This window comes from Panicum virgatum, chromosome 7N (assembly GCF_016808335.1).
Source record: "Panicum virgatum strain AP13 chromosome 7N, P.virgatum_v5, whole genome shotgun sequence".
NCBI lineage: Eukaryota > Viridiplantae > Streptophyta > Magnoliopsida > Poales > Poaceae > Panicum > Panicum virgatum.
Genome location: NC_053151.1, coordinates 31,644,864 through 31,669,689, shown reverse-complemented (window position 1 = coordinate 31,669,689; position 24,826 = coordinate 31,644,864). Strand labels below are relative to the sequence as shown.

At 48.7% G+C, this 24,826-nt stretch overlaps 2 protein-coding genes across 4 annotated transcripts; both read right to left on the bottom strand.

Moving 5' to 3' along the window:
* Positions 1 to 3,565: 3,565 nt before the first annotated feature.
* On the bottom strand, positions 3,566 to 7,931 carry LOC120683083 (sm-like protein LSM1B). Of its 2 annotated transcripts, XM_039965101.1 has the most exons (6): positions 7,634 to 7,931; positions 5,462 to 5,530; positions 5,255 to 5,370; positions 5,105 to 5,167; positions 3,939 to 4,048; positions 3,566 to 3,814 (listed from the first exon to the last, which is right to left on the bottom strand). In XM_039965101.1, exons 1-5 carry the CDS (start codon positions 7,692 to 7,694, stop codon positions 3,971 to 3,973), a joined length of 387 nt encoding a protein of 128 aa, XP_039821035.1. In that variant the 5' UTR covers positions 7,695 to 7,931; the 3' UTR covers positions 3,566 to 3,814; positions 3,939 to 3,970. The 2 variants fall into 2 exon arrangements, with proteins under 2 accessions (XP_039821035.1, XP_039821034.1); XM_039965100.1 differs by having other exon boundaries at positions 3,731 to 4,048.
* A 1,709-nt stretch (positions 7,932 to 9,640) lies between these two features.
* On the bottom strand, positions 9,641 to 19,947 carry LOC120680831 (vacuolar protein-sorting-associated protein 11 homolog). Of its 2 annotated transcripts, XM_039962396.1 has the most exons (6): positions 19,535 to 19,947; positions 18,912 to 18,971; positions 18,798 to 18,879; positions 14,046 to 14,372; positions 11,702 to 13,480; positions 9,641 to 10,494 (listed from the first exon to the last, which is right to left on the bottom strand). In XM_039962396.1, the coding sequence occupies exons 1-6, from the start codon at positions 19,930 to 19,932 to the stop codon at positions 10,138 to 10,140; spliced, it is 3,003 nt and encodes a 1,000-aa protein (XP_039818330.1). In that variant the 5' UTR covers positions 19,933 to 19,947; the 3' UTR covers positions 9,641 to 10,137. The 2 variants fall into 2 exon arrangements, with proteins under 2 accessions (XP_039818330.1, XP_039818331.1); XM_039962397.1 differs by having other exon boundaries at positions 18,798 to 18,971; positions 19,535 to 19,782.
* Between the last annotated feature and the right edge of the window lie 4,879 nt (positions 19,948 to 24,826).

Here is a 24,826-nt window from a genome sequence, read left to right as displayed (position 1 = left end):
GAGTTGGAGCGGTAGCATACCGAATTCAATTACCTGAAGAAATGACGGATATACATCCGGTATTTCATGTGTCTCAGCTCAGAAAGTGCTTGAGGGTACCTGAAGAAAAAATAGTATATGTGGAAACAATTGATCTGCAAAAGGATCTTCGGTATCAAGAAGTGTCTGTCAAAATTCTGGACACTGTCACAAAAAGAACAAGGAACTCAGAAGTACGGATTTGCAGAGTGCAATGGAGCAGACACGGAGTAGAAGAAGCTACGTGGGAACGCGAAGATGCATTAAAGAAGGAATTTCCCCATCTGTTCAGAACTCAGTCGAATCTTGAGGACGAGATTCATTTTAAGTGGGGTAGGTTTGTAACATCCCGAAAATTTACCAAGACAAATCACTCGCTAAAAATCGTTTTCAAAATATTTTTCGTCATTGAACTCAAATCATCCCCAATCCTTGTCTATCCGAGATCCTGTTTTTTTTCGGCGGCCCGCCGTCCCGACACCAGTACCAATCGCCGTCCTATCCCCTTTCTCGTTCTCTCATTTCGCGTGCTCGTCGATGACCGGCCGAACACCGCAGCGCGCGCATGGCCGACCGCCGCCGCGACTCTCTCTCTCTCTCTCTTTTTCTTTTCTTTTTCTCCATTTTATTTTTTTTCTTTTCCCCTCCTCCTTCTTTCTTCTTCCTTCTCCATTCTCACGCGCTGCACGCCGAGCTCTCACCTCGACGCCGCCTCCCCCGCTCGCAACCGCACCGCCCTCTGCTCGCCCCGTCACATCCGCCACGCCGGCCCCGCGACGCGACCACGCGCTGCAGCCGACACCGTGCCGTGCCGCCCGCGCTGCAGCCCCACTCGCCGGCCTCCCCGCATCGTCGCCCGTGCCGCCCCGGTGAGCTGCCCGTGCTGCACGCCGAGCAGGGCTCGGTGGCGCCCAGCCCCCGCGTGCGGCACGCCAACCCCCCCACTTGCGCGCGCGTCCACGCTCCCGTCACCTCACCGTCGCCTCCGTGCCGCTTCGCGACACCGAGCTGGGGCCGCCGCCATTAAAGCTCGGTGCAGATCTTGCCCCGCCGGCCACCACCGCGGCCCCCTCGCCCCCGCCCTCGCCCAGCCTATAAATAGAGCTCCCCGCGAAGCCCTCGGCCACCCTGGCCTCGCCCACCCCCGCACGCCCCCTCTCCTCAGCTGCAGCGCCGCCGCCACGACCGCCAGGGCCGGCCGCCGCCCGCTCCCGTCGCCCCACCCCCTCGCGTCGCCCCGACCCGAGGTGAGGCCGGGAATCAGTTCCTTGCAGCTCCCTCTCCCTTTATCCCTAGGCCCGACCGCCGCCTTGCCCTAGGGCCGCCGGCCCAGCGCCGCCGGCGCCCTCCCCTGCCCCTCCTCTGTCCCTGGCGAGAGGAGGAAGAAAGGGGGGCGATTTTGCCCCCAGCCACCTCCTTTCCTGCCTAATTGGTTAAGAGCCCTTCCCCCCTTTATGTCCTTTTTCTAAAAGAAACCCCTCTTTTTTTATTTCTAGGAACTAACCTCTCCACCATACTGAAAATAATTATACATATATCCTAGTTTTTTTCAGAGTTACCCCGATATTCCTAGAAATTCTAATCAAGTCTTTTCATTTTCTAAACTATTTACAAACAGGCCCCTAAAACCCGGTTTAACCCATAAACCTCTCTTTAACCTATCATTTCACGCGCCGAAAATCCTCCAATGACCCCGAAACTTTTACCACGCTGTTTCCAACAATATTTCGGCCATGCCATTTAGAAATCTCCCAAAAATATTCTTTCTACCATCGTTTCTTAAGTTATTCCTGATTCGAACTCAATGATAAAACATTTATTTCTTTTTATTTATTGTGTATTTGTTTATGTGCGCCGTAGATCACGGAGTGACCGAGGAAGAACCCGTCGACGAGCAGTACCGCGAGCAGGTGTGCGAGGACCAGTACCGCGACCCCGAACCCGAAGGACAGTACCTCGATCAGGACCTCCCGGAAGGCTTTGAAGACGGCAAGTTCAATCTCATCCTTTGATTACATATTTCGACCCAGTTTTATAAACACAATCTATTGGCCTGTTTTACAAAATTGCATATGTTTTTACTGCTGAAAACATGGTTGGATAGCCACCCCTTGATTTGTTATAACCATTCCTTGACCACCTAGATTAATGTCTAAATATGATTTATTCTATTTGGATGTTGATCGCTGCTAGAGCGCCGCTTAGGACCCGGTACTCGTTTTATTACACTCTAAAATGGTTGCAACATGCTTTATAAAAAGAAAAATGCGTGAGTATTAAGAAAATGGAAATTGGGTTATAAAGAATAAAATGTTAACATGGGATGGATGAATGGCATTCCCTGGGTGGATTGTCATGCGTTGGAGGCTCGTACCATTGTGGTAGAGCAAGGAGGTTGGGAGATAGCCATCCTGTCACAATTAAGGACCGAGTTGATGTGTCATCTTGCCTGACTCAACTATCGTGCAAACCACTCGACCGTTGTATGTGGCAACGGCTTAGCATAAACTCCACTAGTTAGTTTGATAGCCATCAGGAGAGCTGAGAGCAACGGGTGACCAAGGAGAAGGGATAAGGTCGTGGTGACTTATGCCCCGGTTAAACCTCGGTGTCAGGTCAATGACTCCTTGGTGGAGCCCGTGTTGGCTAGTCAGATCTAGCTAAGGTGGGTAATGACTTTGATGGGATCTGCACCGACACTAAGATGATCGTGCTGTGGTACCCCACTTGTGGGTAAAGTTGCACACATCTGCAGAGTGTAAAACCTATTCGAATAGTCGTGCTCACGGTATTGAGCGGGTTACGGTTTGGTCACACAACTAGACTTTTGGGAGGGATGTTTTCACGGTGTGAGTTGTTTTGGAAAGGTGTCCGGCAGTTGTGCCGTGAGCTACTGTGGATGAGGAGTCCGGTAGCATTAAAACTTGGATTCTTTGTATAGGATCAACCCCACTCATGATTCGGTTAAGAAGGAACCGCTTTAAGAAAACCTTTTTTCAAAACTAAACCCCTGCATGTGTAAAATCTAGCTTTACCGCAAATAAACCTCAGTCATATCCTTGATTTATCCTGCGCATATCTGTGTTACCCCCTCCGTGGATGGGGTTGGGCTTGTTGAGTACTTTTGTACTCACCCAATATATCTTTGTGATTTTTCTCCAGAAGAAGATCCGGACTTTGTTGTTGAAGACGTCGAGTAGAGGTTGCGTCCGAACCCCAACCTTACCTGTGGTGTTGGCCCTCTGCAAGATGATTCTGCTAGCGCATCACTCTGAGCCCGAGTTGGAGACTGTATGAATCGTGCTTTGGTGTATCACCGTAGCTGTTTTATTACTTATTATCGTTTGTATCGAGTGTCCGCCTCCTCGGAGGTTTGTACGGTAACTGTACCATCTGTTCAATAAATGAGTTGTACCATCTGTTCAATAAATGAGTTATCAGCCTCCTGAGACTGATATTTGTATCACATTTAGTCTCTAATTATATGGAGACGCTTCAGCATGTGTCTAAAAATTCGATGTGACAAATACTGCGCAAACTTTTTTTTGGGAACTAAACTGCGCAAATCTGTTGAGCTGAGCTGCGGATTGGCAGCTCGATTGATTGGGTCGAGAACACTTGCAAGGCGTGGCACCGACCCCAGATCCAATCAGATGCACAGCAGCGTGGAACATGGAATCCCGATAATGCAGGGCACTGTAGCAACGACAACTGGGGGCAAAGGGCATCTTTGCATCTTCATGCAAGCCAGAAAGAGAAAGTTGCAAGAATCTGTTTTTCATCAACCCGAAGCGACCTGGTTAAACAAGAAGCATGCGACGGATACACCGCAATCATCAGAGGCTTTCATTTTTCAGACATGTATAGCACAAGCCGCCACTAAAAACAACGCGGCCACAATAGGGGGCAGCAGCAACTACCATGGCATGGGGGGGGGGGGGGGGGGGGGGATCTAGTCGAAGTCTAGGAACTCCATCCGTTTCCTCATCGTGCCTTTCAAGTCTCTTGCATCCCTTTCTGCCTTCTCAGCCTGGTATAGATGGGATATTATTAGTTGTGATGGTAAGATAACAGTACAGGAGTCTACAGTCTAGTGAGCCAACCTCACAAATACTTCAATGCTTCATTGCAAGATTTGTCTAAGATTTTATAAAAAAAGGACCCACAATCAGAGCCTAAAGTTCTGTCCTGTTGTTTATCCTAGACGAGTAAACTTTTGGGGCCAAGTTGTGCCATGAAAAAATAGATTTAAATTGTTTCTCCTAGAAGCTGCGTGCTCCATCCACCCACGACTTTCAGGGATGAATACTTCTCTGTTGTTTGCAGTACCATCACAAGAGTAGATGAAAGAAGCAAAAGCTTGAGAGTGCTATGGCAGGGTGAAGGCAAGACTACAGTTTATACAGGGGATTGAAGATAGACAGCACTACAGCAGATGGGAATTGGAAAACTTTGTTCTGCTTCTGTGATGTTCCCAGGCCCGTATGAGCACTTAGTTGTTTAGCCAGGTTAACAAACTGATTTAGAAAGATTCGGGGTTTTAGAATTGTTGCATCGCTGTGAAAAGGAGTCTTCCTTTTTCAAGTACGTATTATCAGTTGATCGTTAACTGAAATGCCTAGTCCTCTGGACCTTTTGCTTTCTATACAATAAAACAGGGCCATACCAATGTGTCTACCATCTAATGCAAGCAAGTCTACATCCCGATTATCATCTGTTTTTCCATAAGGCCGAAACCGCGGCCACGAGTGTAATGCCCAGTAGAAGAGCAAAATAATGGACATTTCAGTGCCACCTTTAGAATTGGCCTTAAGGGGAAAAAACAAAAAGCAGAACTGTTGATCTGTAACACTAGGATATCAACATGCATGTAACGTGTATATGCCTAGAGACAGAGACTAAATGCATTATATTGAGTTGGAGACAATCAGTAGAGCCCATTTCAATATTAGCAAGAACATAAATGCATGGAATACAAAATGTTAGGGTGAAAGATAGAGCTAAATTGCATTCGAAGAAAAGAATTGGCTAAACACACACAAAAAAAAAGCTTCAAAACAAGAATAGATCGAGTATAAGTGTGTACCTTTCTAATTTCTGCTTCTGAGACACATGTCATGTGAGCAGGGAGTTCCTCCTTTTCGCGGTCCTGCTTAATGCAATACCATATTTATAACATCAACATGGAGATACGAGTTTGACCATGGGCACTTTCTAATGCAACAGAGGTCATTACCAATTCTCCTATCAAAACAACATTCTCTCCCCGGATCACATAAAGACCAAGAGGAACATCACAATATTGCTCCCCAACAATTACTCGTTCACAAGCACCCTGAAGAACAACATTTGCTGCAAAGTAAAATAATGAAGCAGAACATTAATGGCTCAAAATAATAATAGGAAGAAAACACTAAGGAAAGTGGGTGTAAAAGTGGCTTACCAAACTGATCAAATGAGCACAGGGTGCCGAGCAGTTTCCGTCCATCTCTAAGCAGCACAATAAGCTTCTCTGCAATCAGGATGTGCCATAAGTTATTAAAATAGGTTGCCAAATAAAAAAATTGTTTCTGAGAGACCAAAACAAAGAAAATCATAGAAAACAGCTGATGCATGCAGAACATAATTATGACTGTTGTTGCCTGTGTTAAGAGAAGGAAAGTGCAGTAACATGACTCATACTACTGCTATATTTTTGTTGTAATTGTTTCAGCTGGTTTCTGGTTTCTTCACAGAAGAACCAATTCGATGCTTGGTCTGTAAGCTGTAACCTCAAAAACCCAAACTTTTGCTTTCTATAAAGAGCAGAGCCAAATGCCTTTGGTCTAAAAACATCCTTCCAAGGCAATAACATTGGGCAAGAAACAAACTTATCCATAAATGCTTATAAGTAACTTACCTATACACACAATTACTAAGGGTGAAAGATGAAAAGAAAAAAAATCTTACATTGTGTGGCATGCCCTGGGAAAAAAACTGATCAAAGACACTAAAACGACATATACTATCAAATGTCCACTTGGGGTTCACAAAGGTGCCAAAAACCCAGTAAAAAACAAATAATATATTTAGTAGATCATATGGAAAACACAAAAGCTTTGCTGCCATTGAGCTCCAGTACCAATTCATGTGATCGTGTACGCAACACTCTTGTGTATCTCTGCATCTATGATGGCTGCATAAATCAATCATCACTCCTTATCTCATTTGCACCAACAATTGTGCCAAATAGTCATAATGCTATCTGCTTGTAAAGTCAGGCTGAGCTTCTACCATCACATAGAAAGTAATTTGATAATTTCAAAATGAACATTTATAGAGATATGAAACATATCAAGTGAATAAGTGATTCGAGGAAGCTCAGGTAGGTCAGTCTCCACTACGGCAATACCAAAGGTTAATTTTTCTCGTTGTCTCATATACACTGATGGAAATATTAAACAATCATATCACCATCAGGATATAGAATCACAATAAGGTTCTACACAGCGCAGACAATTTCAATTTAAGGATCTATCAAGGAAGGAAACGCATCGTCATTTAGGAACTCAGGTGAACAAATGGAGACTGTCTTTTAGTGATAGCAAATGGATGGCCAGATAGCAGACTTAAACAGCTATCATAGTTTATTTATAGTATCCTAAAAAGAGGCAGACAAAATCCACTGAAGTGCAAATAGAAAGAAAATGACACTTGGGATTAAAGAACGCACCAAAGTTTCCGCCTTATAATTAGCCTGATTCACTTCAAAATCACTAAAAGAACTCGAACATGCAGTATATCATGATAGGAGTCTACCACCCAGCTGAATGGCCCAAATGCAATGCAGTTGTTTGTAAAGAAAAGCTCCAGATACAACTCTAACAAACATGATATGGTCCAATAAGGCAATAAGCCATAATTTTGTACTTAGTATTACGTTTGCAGAAATAATTGCCCGAATCATTGTGAAAACATCAGACCGAACAAATCGTGGGACCTAAAAACCTTTTACAACACACATAATCCACCAGTACTAATGACACATGCTTAGCGTGAATCCAAGAGAGCTAAGCTTTCATATGCCACAAGCTACAACAGAAGACATGTAAGATTTCCATCAACAACCATAAGGCATTCTTATTCAGTACAGGCGCATTCTAACATTCAGACATTCACACAAAATGCCCACACAAAATCTGCAAATCCATGCACATATCCACATAAATAAACCTACTGAAAGCTTCCACAAGGTTCAACACATTCACACAAATTTGAAGCAATTTACAGGAAAATACAATGTTCTCTCAAAACCACTAACATGAGCTGTATCAAGTATCAATGCCCGCATAACCCATTAAAGCCTCTTCTCTCCTACTAAAAAAGGCTACAGAGATTTGCAAAGAGTCACACAACAATGCATACTTTTGGCCTGAGCCACTCATGTACAGCAATCGTCGGCACAAAATTTTCACTCCGGATTAGAATCGAGGACTATACAAGACAGAAACTAGGCCCATCGGATCTACGAATCCTATAAAGATCAAATCTAGGCGCATCGCCTCAGTCACAAGGACCAATATCAGCAACCAGGCAAGCTCAGGGACGTCGCAGGCAGAGGATCTCAGTAACTCACTGTCCAAGAAGCCGGCGAGGGAGGTGGAGAGGAGGATCTCGTCGGGCCCGGCCCACGACATCGCGCCGATCCCAAATCTGGCGCCACAGACCGGAGCTGGCGGTCCCAATCCGCCGCCGCTAGGATCAGAGTTGCTCCGACGGCTTGGACCGAAGCCGCTTGGCGGGGATCCCCAGGGGAGGAGAGAGCCCCTGCTAGGGTTTGCGTGGGAGTGGAGTGCTCTGGCGTGGACGGGACGGGAAGCAGGAGGGAGTAGAGTTCGGTGCTTGATACACGGACAGGGAAGGGAGCAGATCGAAAGGACCTGACAGGAAACGAGACGTCCCACTGGCCTGTGGGCCCGATAGAGCTCTTGATTCTGGAAAGTAAGATATTAGAGGATTCAAATTTTATATTCAAATGTAAAGTATACTAGAGTTCTTTAAACAAAAAGATATGTTATCTTCTTAAATTTTGGTGCTAGTTTTGTAAAAAAAATAATTATAGTAGGCTAGGGAAGTAAAAAAAGCCACGCTAATCTCTTTGGGCGTGACTGGTTCCTTTCTCTGATGAGCCTGGCTCGTTTCCGACAACCAGGCTCCCGCTAGCCTGGCCGAGCTCATGCGGGATAGGTTTGTTTGGATGGTAGCATGTGTATATCCTGGCTAGACTTATCTGGTGTTTGGTTGCTCGACTTGCACCACGCGCGTTCAATAGTTTCGGCTACCGAGCAAGCATCTGCAGTGCACCACGGGAGCCTGGCCCTGCGGAAACGAGGAAATCTTCCGTATCCTCAGAGCCAGGTTCCAGCATCCGTTTTGCACCCCGTAAGCCAAGCTAGATAGCTGGTGCAGACATCCAATCAACCGGAGCTTGCATCCACCGAGCCTGGCTGGGTTGTGAACCAGGCATCCAATCAGCCTCTTTGGTTTTGATGCGGGTACTGGAAATTAAACAATTGATTAACTGAACAATGCACTAAAGGATATATGCGTTTTTTCTCTATCTCCATTATTTGTCTGCAAAAACCTAAGATGCCCTACATTTTAGGATGGATGGAGTAAGTAAGTAAGTAAGTAGTAGTAGTAATAATAATAATAAGATCACGATAAAAGGTATTTCCATACAATAGCCATAGTGATTAAAAAAACTCCAAGATGTGGAACAACAGAGTTCTCTTTTGGAGGAACACTATTATTGTGTGGTTGTGCACGTGGTAGAAAAAATATGCCAATCCGTATAGTAAAAACACAATCACCATAATGAAAAAACGAACATAGTCATTAAGCATGTGCATTTTTAGCACAAAAAATTGTGCTTTATGTGATTACTAATTGATACCAAAACACTATATTAAGTTCATTTGGCAGGATAAAAAATTGTACTTATTGCTTCTTGTGGTGAATTCTATGAGTGTCTATATTGATGTAAAAACAAGGTGAACATTGGTCTTGAAAATAAATTACTATCTGGAAGATGATCTTACCAGATTTGAGAACTTATTTTCAAAATCCTTGTCAGCAAGTAGTATTTTAATAAGGACAAAGAACAATTCAACTGTTCGTCTGTTCCCTAAAAGAATCATTACCACCGGAAGAGTGCTCGATCCCTCGATAAATTTCACCCTAGAAGAATCATTAACACTCCACGCAATATTCAAATCTAGATGCTGTATGTATGATAACATATGAATTGTGTGAAGCACCAATTCAAAATCACACGACAGAGCAAATGATTCCGTGTAGGCAATCTTGATGCTACAATGCAATGTGCATTTCTATTTCGATACGATAAACAGTGCACTGGGACTTTTGTACTCGAGTACTCAACTATCCACCGCCCAAAATGATTTGATCACGGTTCAGACGAATCATGCAACGAAAAGAAACAAAACGAATTTCTCTGTAGCGCGTTGCGGACCAAGGGAGCACCCAAACGTGTGATCATGCGACCCGGCAAATAGTAACTCAGAAATGTTCAGAAAAGTTCACATGGCAGTATGACCACACGTGGAATGAAGCAAGAATGTAAGGTACCATAGCAAACAAACCTGTTCCAAAAATTTTGAACAGATTTTATCACAACATAAATATTGCAGGGGAGTACCTATGAGTAACTCTGACATGGATACATCAGGTTGCCAAAAACAAATACACAAGATATTTGCTAAAACATACAAAAAACATGATCCGTGTCATACTTCTGTTGTTAACAATGAGGGCATAAACCAAACATCAAAGCTCAATGCTGAAGGTGCAGCACTGTCTAAGAAACATTAGCCCGCAAAAGGGGCTCGCTGGAAATGACCAGAGTATTTACAATGCCATGACAACACAAAAACTCGCAGCATGGATGGAAGAGGCCAGATAGGATGACCAGGTACATGAGTGGAACTTGCTATCTGTACCTCAACCTGATATAATTAGTGGACACAGGAGCGCCCTCGCATATGATCAACAGCCGAAGAAAGGGAAATAACACCATATAAATGCTGTACAAGGAGAAGCTGTACCAGCGATCCTTCCCTATCGGCCATTCTCGGGCGGTACGGTTGTCTTGCTCACTATGCCCTTGCTAAAATAGTCCGCAACCACAGAAAACCCGTCCTTCGAACCCCTCAACTGCCTGAAAAATATGTCATGGTCCCTGGCGTTTTGTTCTAGCTTCTGCTTTGCCTCCATAACAGATCTATATTCAGGTGCACATTCCGGGCATTCTTTTTCATTGTCCCCAAGGCAGCGGAGGTGGAATGAATGCATGCACATGAAATGGACAGCTGGAAGATCAAGGGTGAAAGTACAAGCTGTACACTTGCTGAGTTGGAAAACCTTAGCATTTGTCTTGAGATCTTCAATCTCCCTTTTCATCAACTCTGTCTCCTCCTGTAAAAAAAAAGAGTAATGATTCACAGCATGTTCGAGTTAAATTGTTGTAGATTATTCTTGCTACCAAGTTTCAAATATCTGCTCACAAATCATGCTACATCTGAAAAAGATTATGGTGATCCCTCTTTCATACAAAAGAAATAGAAAAGGATGTGCTTGTGCATGTTCTTGTTATAGGACTGTTAATCTTTAGGCACGCTCAATTTGCATTATCAATACGACTTCAAGTGAAACTCAGGTGTGGGTCATAGTCAAATTTCAAGAATGATGGAAATAATTTTGAATCAGTGATTCTGATTTCATTGTCATACTACCGAAATTAAAATAAGGAAACTTGACCATGGGAGAAGACATCTCCCTTTGTCTCAAGAAAGGGGAGTACCAAACCATTTAGGGAGGTTCTCACGTCTAAAGAAAGGGGAGTACTGGACCATTTAGGAAGGTATTTACACAATTGCAAGCACCCAGGTTTTCGACCATGGGGAGAAAAACTCCCCCTTTGTCTCATGAAAGGGGAGTGTCGAACTTATTTAGGGAGGTACTCACACAACTGTGAGCACCCAGGTTCATGCCCACAACTGGAGGCTCTACCAACCAAGCTATTCTACCATAATTCTCCATATTAACATATGCATGTTTCACATGAGAATCATTGCAGTTCAGAATCAAATTTTAGTACATTAGAAAAAAATGATTATGTCTAAAACAAGTATGAACAGTTCATCATATTATGATGTATGATTAAATAAAAGTAAAAGAAAACTAGAACTTTAATAATACTACCATGGTGCATTGTACCCATAAGAGAATTCTAAAATTCAATGAACTGGGAGAATATGGTCCAATACATAGTTTTCTCACATGTAAAGGGCAGCTGCTGAATGCTGTGCTACCTCCAGCTACCCTGGTATATCATGATTGCAGGGTACAAGGGGAAAATAAAACAAATTACTAGAACTACATTGGAGGTAGCATCATCCCAAATAACACCCTCATGTAATGTGTTAATGCCAACAGCCAAACACCAATTTGCACGTACTTATTTTAAATTGATCTTGAATTAAATCCATTATTTTTCTATCTTCGATTTATCAAAGAACCAAGAAGTATTAATGCCTTCTCCTATATATTTTAAAAGTACTAAGAATGGCAATGGGAAACAAATGACACAATAACTTCACAAATAAATTAGTAAATTACTAACCTGATACTTGTCAATGGATTTTCTATCATCTTCAATTAACTTTGATTCTTGCTCAAGTTTGCGAGCAATGTAATCCTTGACAACTGAGAGTGTCAAGCATGGGTTTTTTGATAGTGTCTGTAGCACAACAATGGGAGGCACAACATCTTCCTTTTCAATGTAGGTCAAGACCTCTTTAACTTCTTTAGAGCAATCTTCCCCGAGCTCCCCAAAATACTTCAACAGATCACCCCACAGAGATGGATCCCCTCCTTGAGACGAGTCCCCCAGCTTCTTGCAGCATGCAATTAAACCTTGGTGATCGTGAGCTTGCTTGTAACAACTAATAACTTCTTTGTAAAGTTTTAGTTTCTCATACAGAAAGAGCAATCCATCTTTGAATGCATGTGTATTACAAAGAATAAGAGCAAGATCAACATCATACAAAGGATCTTGCATCTCAGATGTCCAAGCAGACTTGAGTAATGCAAGCCCTTTCCTTCTCCTATCAACAATACTCTTTGCTATTTTAGTATCTTCTTTTCCGAGATTTGCTTTGTCTCTTGTTCCAGACTTATAGCCGTTTGCAGTTTCCTTACCATTCGTTTCTTTGGTATTGTGATTCTCAAAGCCATTTTCTTGTGAGATAGAAGGGAAGCTCAAATCATTTGAAATATAGAGCTCCAGAAGGGTGTTATGAATTTCTGTCTGCGCAGGTGAGTCCTTGACTGCTTTGATATAATTTTCCAGAAATTCCATAAGGTATTGTGCACTGTGCACAAATATATTCACAAAATCCATTGGCGATGGTATCATAAGCAAGTGCATGCTGTTTGAACCTCTTCTTGTTGTAGGATCTCCAAGATTGGTACAGAGCCTTAACAGTATTTCAACTGTTTCGGCAGGTCTATGTTCCACAAGAATTTTCCCATATTCTTTTACAGTAAGACCTGCTTGATTTGCCTCAAGACCAGATATATATTGCAGTGCCTCATCATATCTACCCAGATCCTCAAGTAAAATTTTCAAGTACAACTCATGCCTCCCAGACTTTTTTGCCACGAACATAGCATGCTCATGATATCCAGCAGCACGGCATACTCTTATAGCAGTTTCCACATCAAACTTTATTTCACCTATCCCATCTTCATCTTTGATGAAATTGTTAAGTTTCTCCACATCTTTCAATTTGGTATAGCAGTTCAATAGAAGGGTGGTGTGGTCTTTGGATGCTAACCCTCTATCATGTAACTTCTCTAAATAATTTGTCAGGTTGTAGATACGCTTTGCATCAAGGAACTTCTGTATAACATATGATGGTTCAAGATGACCAATAGTGTGGATATACTGGGACATAGCCTCATCATATTCCTGTTTCCCATACAGATGGTCACCATACTTCCGCAGCACCTCAGCAGTCGAAGCAGGATCAGCCTGCTGACTTTGTACAAGATTGATTGCAACTGTATAAAGATTTTTCTTGAACAACATGTCAAGCTTACTTTCCATGTCTTTCTCTCCAATGCACAGAATCTTTTTGTCATCCATAATAAGAATAATATAACCCCACTCACAGACCAAGTGTGAAACATCCCCCACAGGCATGCTATGTGCAATTAGCCGATTCTTAAGGTCATAAACATTAAGGGTACCCTTCTGAGTCCTCTGATCTTCAATAATGCAAAGTAAATAGCCTCGAAACCAACCTACAAACTTTTTATCACCATCAAATGCCCAGCAAGGACCCCTACCATCAACTTCATAGAAATACACAGCTTCAGGTCTACCGATAATTAGATCCTGTTGATTGAATATGGTTATATGGAATAAATCAAGTTTGCAGCTAGAAATATAGAGCTCTGACAACAAATATGTTAGAACAACACAGGCCTGATAGATAAAGAAGTGCATGCGCAAGAAAGTAACCAATTGGCCCAAGCTATTAAACCAGCCTAAAGTTTCCTAATATTGTATACATTGTCTTGTGGACAAAATCCAGCATCTGTAAGAAATTGGATATTGATTTGGTAGATTATGGGTCCCTTTCCAATAAACTGAGACTATTTGGACAATTGACACACATTACCTGCCAAGAGTATCAGTTACTGCAACAGCATTTTAGTTGGCAGGTTGCAGCAAATTTGAGGCTTACAATTAGGCGACGAATTAACTACGAAGTTTCAGCTAGTAAAACTTCTGGTCATGAACTGTACCCTAGCCTGCCTAAATTATATGTAAGTAGTCCAACTAACCAAACAAGTAACAGATCCTAAAGCATATTGAATTACCCAAAATATTGCAAACAGAATCCACAAAGATATATGGTTAGAAAATTAGCAGAGGGACATGTGCAATCCATCCTTACCATTCGGTCACTCATTGCCACAGCATTGGTCTGGCAACCAATCTGATCAAGTGTTTGCCTCCTTGGTGGTTGAACATGCAAGTTGAACAAGGTTACGGAACTAGGAGTTACAGCAAAGAGCTGATGTGCTTGCCCCTCAACTCGGAAACCAAGACCAGTGATAGGCAAACTAGTGCTGCCATCTGAAGCAGCATCAACCTGCAACTTGAAGCGTGTAATACGCTCACGTGCAATGTCACCTTTGATGCAATAAATGAAACCATTGTCCAGTCCAATGGCAATCAACAGTATAGGTGGTGCTTCTTCTAAAACCATAAATGATGTAATCTGCAAAAGTCAGCAAAATAAGCCAATTAAACTAGAATCGCATGTTAACATTCATATTGTCGGTACCCCAGGACTGGGGTACCCCCTCTTGCTGTGACTAGGCAAGAGCCTTAGTAGTCATCCTTGACTACAACCAAACAGCCGGACCCCTGCAGTCCGAAGTCCTGTCCTCCCGACAAAGGTCCGGACCTGTTCCGCGGCCGGGGAAGGTCTGGGAACGCCACGTGTCCCAGGAAAAACAGGCGCTCAAGCGCAAGCAGCCAGGGCTCCGGACCTCCCAAGGAATCCAGACCCCCGCGGGGTCCCGGACCCCTCATAGGGTCCTGGATAGCAACCGGACCCCTCTCGAAGGGAAAGTTTGGACGCCCCGCCTCAGGGCGGTCCGGGGCCGACACGTGTATGAAGTCCTTGGTCTCCATATTGAGGTCCACCTACCTTCGCATTCATTGCAGTAGGTGGACATCCACTTTGATATAGTGGAAGCCGAGGCGTTTGACTGACCAGGGGGCACTATTGATCGCGTATTACCAAGGCAGTGGAGCCGATGGCGCCGCCCATGCCGCGTCTGCCAGTCTGCCGTAACAGTCGGATACGACGGCTCGGCTTCACCCATTATGACGCTACATAATAGCCTCAGCAGGCCACGCCGCAAGCTACGCTACTCCAACGGGCACCTAGCTGACGGAACAAGAGAAGACCCCTGTGACAGGAGAGCAGCAGTACGCATATCGAAGGAAAGATTCGCTACCACTGTAGCCGCATTCACGTTGGGCCCACCTGTCGGGGCATCGACGTCCTATGTATCCGCTCCCCCTTGATCTATAAAAGGAGGGAGCGCCGCTAGAAAACCTCAGGCTGGGCAAGAGCCAAGGCCAGCAGAGGATAGGTTCATTCACACAACCAAGACAATACATCTCCCAGTGGACGTAGGGTATTACGCTCCGGCGGCCCGAACCACTCTAAATCGAGTGTTCTTGAGTCCTTGTCTCAGCGAAGATCCAGCCCCATCGCCTAGTACTTCCCCGAGTACTCCCTCACTGGGAATAGGCGGGTGCGCTCCGCCACCCGGCTGTGGGTACCCCTAAAAATCCCCACAACATTTTGGCGCCGTCCGTGGGGAGGACAGGCGTTGGCTGGATCTTCAGGCCTCTAGGCTGTGTTCTCCCTCTGCAACGGCGAACTTGAAGATGAAGGAAGGCACACTCACTCCGCATGCTATGGCACCGGCACTCCGACGCCCTCGGTGCGGCGGCGCACGGCAGCGGCGCCTGCTGTGTGTCGCCACCGCGACACCTCAGAGCCGGCGTAGCAACGCACAGCGGAGGCGCCGCTGCGCGCCGCTGCTCCTACGTCGACTCAAGGTTTTCTCTCAAGCAACGGCCACGCCTCCTCAGCGGTGGCATGGTGTCGGCTCAAGGCTTTCTCTCAACATGGAGCCTGGAGCCGACGGCCATCCCGGAGGAAGTTGACCGTGTCGTCCCGCCGTCTCCAGCGCCGGAGATCCACCTCAGCGTTGCTCGGTGCTGCTGCAGACAGGACCCCGCCTCCTCGTGCGGGGGCCCCTGGCGCTAGCACCAAGGACAAGCCGGCGAACGACCGCACTTCTCCACGCGTCGCACCGGTCCATCTGCTGCGCAAGGGCTCTGGTTTCCATCGGCAACGGCGACGGCAGGGGGAGGGGGCCTCTTCCATTCAAAGCCAAAGAATTTGTCTCATGCCATGTAAGCATGTGACAGCTCTTAGGCAAGGAGGGGTCCCCCGAGCTCCCGAGGTGATGCTGGATGATGCGGTTCAGGCACGTTCAGGGCGCCTTCACCTCCGAAGAAGAACACGCTGTATAGCATGCAGCCGTAGGTTACTCCTAAGAAAGGAATGAGAGATTTTCTCCTTTGTAATAGCGTGGTGTCTACGTGTGTGTCCAGAGCGGTCAAGGTCCGACCTTGTAAACCCGACCTCTGGCCCTATCACACAAACAGGCAAAAGCGGTCCGGAGCGGTGGAGGTCCGTCCTCGTAATCCCGACCTCCGATGTATACCGTGACAACCACAATAATAAAGGAGATTTTCCTCCTCAGTTTTGCCTAGGCTCCACCCTGATTACATTTATTCGCCTTGGTTTAACTATTCTTTTCTCTTGACCGGAGTTTCCCTTATTGCTAACAATCCAAGTTAAGTTGCTGGCTTGTGGTCAGGTAAAGACACCCCTTCTAGCTGGAAGGCGGTCCGGACCCCTAAGGACCTGCTCTGGAGAAGTGGTATTTGTATCCTGGGGTAGAGAAGCTCCGCGTGGCTTAGCCTGGTAATGTACCCTAAGTTTACGTACTTCACTACCCTGTTACAAGTACTCTAGTATCCAGGACTGCTGACTTTAGAGGTCCCGGGCTCTCTTCTAGTATAAGGCTTGGTTTCTTTGCACCTTACTATGAGGTCCGGTAACATGCTTCATCGGATTGTCAGCCACGGTCGCTCCAAGTCCACTCCGGTGGCCCGCTCCGGCGGAGACCGCTCGCCACGGTCGCTCCAAGTCCACTCCGGTGGCCCGCTCCGGCGGAGACCGCTCGCCACGGTCGCTCCAAGTCCACTCCGGTGGCCCGCTCCGGCGGAGACCGCTCGCCACGGTCGCTCCAAGTCCACTCCGGTGGCCCGCTCCGGCGGAGACCGCTCGCCACGGTCGCTCCAAGTCCACTCCGGTGGCCCGCTCCGGCGGAGACCGCTCGCCACGGTCGCTCCAAGTCCACTCCGGTGGCCCGCTCCGGCGGAGACCGCTCGCCACGGTCGCTCCAAGTCCACTCCGGTGGCCCGCTCCGGCGGAGACCGCTCGCCACGGTCGTTCCAAGTCCACTCCGGTGGCCCGCTCCGGCGGAGACCGCTCGCCACGGTCGCTCCAAGTCCACTCCGGTGGCCCGCTCCGGCGGAGACCGCTCGCCACGGTCGTTCCAAGTCCACTCCGGTGGCCCGCTCCGGCGGAGACCGCTCGCCCCGGTCGCTCCAAGTCCACTCCGGTGGCCCGCTCCGGCGGAGACGGTCGACAAAAGCCGGGTCCGGGAAGTAGTGCTACCCCCTGAGCGATCCGAAGTCCGTGTAGCCGCTTAGCTTGGTTGTGTACCCTAAGCCTACACCTTCGTCGCCCCGTGGAGAGCACTCTAGTACCTAAACCAGGCAACAATCATACCGGCCTCAGGGGTCCGGGATGCCCACTCTCTCCAAGAGCACACCAACGCAATCAAGTTGCGTCGGAACACATCACGGTGGTGGCCCCACCCGCGGGTTCATACCTCTCCCGAGGTGGGCCCGGGGGCCACTGTCGGTACCCCAGGACTGGGGTACCCCCTCTTGCTGTGACTAGGCAAGAGCCTTAGTAGTCATCCTTGACTACAACCAAACAGCCGGACCCCTGCAGTCCGAAGTCCTGTCCTCCCGACAAAGGTCCGGACCTGTTCCGCGGCCGGGGAAGGTCTGGGAACGCCACGTGTCCCAGGAAAAACAGGCGCTCAAGCGCAAGCAGCCAGGGCTCCGGACCTCCCAAGGAATCCAGACCCCCGCGGGGTCCCGGACCCCTCATAGGGTCCTGGATAGCAACCGGACCCCTCTCGAAGGGAAAGTTTGGACGCCCCGCCTCAGGGCGGTCCGGGGCCGACACGTGTATGAAGTCCTTGGTCTCCATATTGAGGTCCACCTACCTTCGCATTCATTGCAGTAGGTGGACATCCACTTTGATATAGTGGAAGCCGAGGCGTTTGACTGACCAGGGGGCACTATTGATCGCGTATTACCAAGGCAGTGGAGCCGATGGCGCCGCCCATGCCGCGTCTGCCAGTCTGCCGTAACAGTCGGATACGACGGCTCGGCTTCACCCATTATGACGCTACATAATAGCCTCAGCAGGCCACGCCGCAAGCTACGCTACTCCAACGGGCACCTAGCTGACGGAACAAGAGAAGACCCCTGTGACAGGAGAGCAGCAGTACGCATATCGAAGGAAAGATTCGCTACCACTGTAGCCGCATTCACGTTGGGCCCACCTGTCGGGGCATCGACGTCCTATGTATCCGCTCCCCCTTGATCTATAAAAGGAGGGAGCGCCGCTAGAAAACCTCAGGCTGGGCAAGAGCCAAGGCCAGCAGAGGATAGGTTCATTCACACAACCAAGACAATACATCTCCCAGTGGACGTAGGGTATTACGCTCCGGCGGCCCGAACCACTCTAAATCGAGTGTTCTTGAGTCCTTGTCTCAGCGAAGATCCAGCCCCATCGCCTAGTACTTCCCCGAGTACTCCCTCACTGGGAATAGGCGGGTGCGCTCCGCCACCCGGCTGTGGGTACCCCTAAAAATCCCCACAACACATATAACATATGCAAATCTTCATAATAAAAGATCATCTGAAATGCATTACATTGGGATCAAAATGAATTAGGAGAATTTACCTTTGCTTGAGGAAAGTGATCAGTGAAGATCCGCAAAATTTGAACACAGAAAGGAGCTGTTGTACTTGATCCCTCTTCTTGTACTTTGTCAAGGTCGAAAACCTTGAGACATATTGCTGATGACTGCGAAGACGACTGATCATCATCTCCAACGGTGACAAGAACATTCCTTTGCTGATCACACAGACAGATAAGTTGTTATTAAGTATATGATGTAGCTGTAGTTATCACAATGATACAGTGCATAAATGTTTCACGGTGCAGTAACAGGAAATACATAGATCAGCAAATGATCTATGGTACTGGCACTGCTACTGAACCAAATGGTACTTTTTCCCTGAGAATTTGGAACTTGATAGGCCAAAACAAATGAAATCATTGATGCTAAATGTTGGTGTCATTAATTAATTCAACAATATACTTGTCCAGTTTCCGATACAATTTTCTGGCATTGCTTCAGAACTCAGTAGCAGTGCAAGACTTATGATTCTATCTAAGATTGGCATGCCTCACGCCAGTTGGTCATGACAAGCAGCAGCTGGTTCCAAGTCGTAAGAAGAAACATGCCAAAAAAATTCTCATTTTGTTTCTAATGCACCCCAATTACACATGTACCAGTAGTAGACGACGCTAACTAGCACATTACCAAAAAAGCTATAGACAAACCCAACAACTTCCCGAGGCGGAGAAGAGTCCCGCCCGCGGCATCAATCAGATCGAGCCTGCGCGCCCCGTACCTTGAGCTGCTGGAGGAAGAGGACGGAGGAGGCGTGGGCTTGGAAGCCGTAGGAGAGGCGGAACCCGCGGTCGAGGAGCCCAACGGTGCCGTCGTCGCACCCCACCGCGACGCGGCCGCGGCCGCCCGAGCAGCAGGTGACGCGACCCGCGATCTCGGCCGGCACGGCGGCGGACGACCCTCCGCCCCCGCCGCCGCGGCCGGCCGCCTTCTCCTCGAAGAACTCGAACTTGCGCCACTGGTACATGCCGGGCCGGCGCGGGGCGGGCGGATCGGCCGCCGGCGGGGCGGGGCGGGGCGAGGCGGCTCGGGTGGGATCGGGCTCGGCGGTGTCGGGCGAGGCGGTGCGAGTGGGACCTGGATCGGATGCAGTGTAGCTACGACCGGTACCAATGACATCTGCCGTTCGAAAGCGAACCAACGCTTCAGATTTACAGCTGGCCCCACCTCTTCTTTCCGCTCCCAAGACTGACGGAAGGATTCTCATGGATCAGAATGAACTCTAAAGTTCAGAGATTTTTTATCTCACAAACCATTGATCTTTGGAACAAAAGTTCTATGTATCATTTGTGGATGGTTGTATCATTTCCAACTCTAGCACACAGCGATCTGAATTCTGAATCAACCTCCACCCCAGTTTTGCCAGCACGCACATATTGAAGGCATGTATGTCCTGGAATCCCAGACCATCCATATACTTGGGAGGGCGAGTTTTTCTCCCAACTAATCCAATGTATCTTTCTGTCTTTCTCTTGCTGGCTCCACCGGTACCTTCCGATCATGATGCTAATTTGATTACACATTTGTGAGGTCAAACATCCCATACGGGATGGTTTGCGCCACCACCTTTCATCATCACCTCCTTCCTCGCACGCGACAACATACGTTCCTTCCATCCTTGAATTCTGCTCCATATTCTCTCTTTCAGGTACCCAAAAACGTACGACTTCGCTCGCCTAGCGTAGACCGGCGGTCCCAAGTAAGGCCCTGTTTAGTAGAAACGTAAAAAAAATTCGAAAGAATTTTGCTAATTTGAAGTACTAAATGAAGTCTATTTATAAAAATTTTTGCACAGATGGGTTGTAAATCGCGAGACGAATCTAATGATGCTAATTAATCCATGATTAGCGGATGGTTACTGTAACATCACTGTTGCAAATCATAGATTAAGTAGGCTCATTAGATTCGTCTCGCGATTTACAGCCCATCCATGAAAAAGTTTTGTAAATAAACTTCATTTAGTACTTCATGCATATGTCGAAACATTCGATGTGACGTTTTTTTTTTGCGTTTACGGGCCTAATTCTCGTTCATTATTTTGCTTCATACCAATGCCTGCATCACTTTCCCCTCTCTTTGCTGTTGCGATGTTTGGACTGAACATCATACTTGTCCTTGTTAATTATATGCTCGGAACACTTTCCTTCCATTTCCGCGTTTTCCAACAAAGCCGAAAAAGCCTCAGGCTGTCTGCACTAGTCATACTCTATTTTCATCTTCTAAAAAAATATTCCTACCTACTCATCGAGATTCTCTACTTTATATACAGTTTTCCTGCATCCATCATACTCTATATCTCATTCTCTATATTAACTACCAGCAAGCGGTGCCCACATGTCATACTCTAGTTATTTTTTTTATCCCCACCCACCCCATCCGCCCTGTCGCCCTCCCCACATCTCTCCTCCCTTTCTCCTCTCTCTCTCGCCAGGCCGGCGGACCCTGCTTCTCGGTCCCTCCTCCCCGGCGAACCTCCTCCCTGGCGCCGAGCCGACCTGCTTCCCTCCCAGTGCCAGTGCTCCCTCCAGATCCGGCGCGCGGGGCTGCGGCCGGGCAGAGCAGGCGGCCGCGGGCGCGCCAGCCGGAGCGCCCCCCTCTTGCGCCGCCCCGGCCCTGTTCTCTTCGCCGCGCACTCGCTGCCCCCGCCGGCGAGACACCCCGCCGCGCCGGCCCCTCCCCGCTCCCTCCATCGGCGGCGGGCGCAACCCCCTCCCTCTCTCGGCCTCTGTTCCGCGCGCGGCGGCAGCGCCTATCCCCGGCGCGGAGGGGCGCTAGGAGCTGCGGCCGCACGCGGGGCTCGCAGCTCGGCGGCGTGCTCGAGCCCCGGCGGCGGGGTGGCGTGCTTGAGCCCTTGCGCAGTCTGCGCGGCAACGGAGTCGAGGACCTGCGCGCGGCGGCGGCCGAGGACCTACGCGCGGCGGGGCAAAGGACTTGCACGGTGGCGCCCGAGGACCTGCGCGGCGGCGGTGGCCGGGCCGCCAGGCCGCACCTCGCGCACCTCCAGGCCGAGGCGGCCTCCGCCTCGGATCCATGGCGGCCAGGCCGGCGGCGCCTCCCCCGCGCGCATGGCGGCTCCCGCGAGATCTGCCCCGAGCCAATCTCTCTCGCATGCGGTGTCGAGCGGGGGTGGCACCAGGGATGTGGAACTCCGGCGGCTTCGTCGTGTCCGTCGACGTCGAGCGCATCTCCTTCGACTATCGGCGCGCCTGGACGGGGACTACCGGCGGCGGCGGCTTCCGACTTCCGAGCACGGGCGCAAAGTTGTTGGGGGCAGCAGCGGTGGGTCCAGTGCAGCGCCACGTTCGTCTTTGGCGGAGGATGGCAAGTGCGCTCGGAATAGCGGATGGAGCTCGGAACGGGGAGATAGCGGGGGCCTTCCAGGACCCCGCTACATCAGAATTTTCTGTAAATCGATCCTGCAGGGTAGCGTAGCGTATAGTTTACAGGGCCCAGTGCGGAGAGCCTCAGCACAAAGAAGGAATAAGACTATATGCACTCGTCATACTCTAAAATCATCCTCTATAAAAAATATTCCTGCTTAGTCATCGAGATTCTTTACTCTATACACAGTTCTTCCGCAGCCATCCATACTCTATATCATCGTCTATCCCAACTACCCAGGAGTGGAGCCCACACGTCATACACGCCTACCCCTCCCCACCTCTCTCTCTCCGTACCCCCCTACACCCCGACCGCCGCCTCCCACTGCGCGCCACCGCCCAGCGCGACCGCCGCCCCGGCCCATCTCCCTGCGTGCGGCTCCCGACCCCTCCCCTGCTCGGCCGTGCCGTCCTTGTGCCGGCAGCGGCGGCGGGCGGCGCGTGGCCGCGGTGGCAGCCAGCGCGCTTGGGCGGAACGGCGAGGTGGAGCTGGAGCGGCCGGCGCGCGCGGGCGGAACGGCGAGGCGGAGCGGGAGCGGCGGCGCGCATGCGAGGCGGTGGCTCCTCTGCACCGGGGAAGAGGAAGCGGCGGGCGGAGCTCCATGGCGGCGCGCGCGAGGCTGAGCTCTTGGCATGGCGGGGCCGGGCAGCTGCGGCGCAGGTGCGGTGCAGCCGTGCTGTCCGAGCACGGGTACGAGGGCGGGGTGGAGCGCATCCATGGCGGCCGGCAAGCCCGCGCCCTCTCCCCTCCCCGCCGGCGGACGCGCGGCACGGTGGCGCACACGCGCCGCGGCGGCGGCCCGCGGCCCTCCCTCCCCGCTGGCGGACGAGAGGCACGGCGGCGCGCACACGCCGCAGCGGCGGCGCGCGACCCTCCCTCGCCCGGCAAGGTGCGCGAGGCGCTTGAAGTGCCCGACCCAAAGATAAAGGCTAAACCATGTATTAATTACCGAATAAAGTCTCCAGCATAATACATGTTACATCAAGTGGAGTCCATAGTCATACAGAGCTTTATTCAACATGTACACGAGGGATAAAGCGACAACACAGAGCTACACAGATCAACCATAGGATAACGACTAGCATGACGACATGGAGGACTAGCTCTTCATCCATCACGGCTCCACTCGATCAGCTTGGGTGCGGACACGATCTACTCGTAGTCTTCCGGCACAAAGTCAGGATCCTCTGGAGAAAAATTAACAAGGGTTGAGTACAAAAGTACTCAGCAAGTTCCACCTCACCCTACGGGAGGGGAATGACATGCACGACACACATTAAGCACAATGCATTAGCAATGCAACTAATGGTATGCAACCCTTCCCGACACAACCCACAGTAGGTAGCTCACTAGTTGTCAAGACCACACCGTAGCCTGTCCATACCGTGGACACGGACCATTCGAATGGATTATACACTCTACAGAGGTCGTACACTGTACCCACATGCTCGACTGCCCGAACAGACAACCGACATAGCCGACACCCAGCCGTGGTCTCGCCCCAGCCTGGCCGCACAAACCCTCGGGCCCTGACCCCAATGGTCTATACCCGTAAACCATCCCTGCGACCGTCAGGCTAACCAGTGGGATTAGGCTAAGTCCGGCCCATACCGGAACATGTGGTCATACTAAAGTAAGCTAGGTGAGATGTCAAAATAACTCGGTCCTTATGGTTCACCAGGCCCTTAGATGTGTGTGGGATGGAGTGGAGTAGTATGGCATGGCAAGGGGTGGCACCCTCCTTATATAGGCACCCATACCCTCTTGGATGAGTGACACATGTCACACTCTAGGAGGTTCCCTACAAATATCTATTTCTAGAAAATTCTAAATTTTACCATGACAAGAAAATATCCAAGCTTCATGTCTTCTTATGATTCTTGTGGAGCATTCTAGAACCTTGTCAAGGTGAACAAAATTATGCCATGGTTTATCCTTATTTTTATAGAACCTTCTAGAAGTTTGCATTGTATATTTCAACACTCCCCCTCAATAGTGATGAAAACTGGGATGTTACAAACCTACCCCACTTAGGTTGAATCTCGTCCCTGAGATTCAGCTTCACTACTAAAGAGACTGGGGAACTCGGCTCGGAGCGCGTCTTCTCTCTCCCAAGTTGCTTCTGCTTCCGAATGCCTGCTCCACTGAACTCGGCAAATCCTGACTTCTGAGTTGTGGGTTCTTCGCGTCACAGTGTCCAGAATTTTTACTGGTACCTCTTGATATCTGAGATCATCCTGCATGTCGATTGTCTCTGGGGCCACTTGTTCTTCTGTTACTCGCAGACATTTTCTGAGTTGGGACACATGGAATACATCGTGTACATCTGACATCTCTGCTGGCAACTGAAGCTTATAGGCTACCGCTCCCACTTTCTTGATAATTGGGAAAGGTCCAATGTAACGTGGAGCCAACTTTCCTCGTACCTGGAATCTGCGTGTGCCGCGAATTGGGGAAATTTAAGGTACACATAGTCTCCAACTTCGAAGCTGAGAGTACGTCTTCTTTTATCGGCATAACTTTTCTGGCGGGATTGAGCTGCCTTTAGATTCTCTCTGATTTCTGCTATCTTGTCTTCTGATTCTTTAATAAAATTTGGGCCCTCAATAATGCGGTCACCGACTTCTATCCA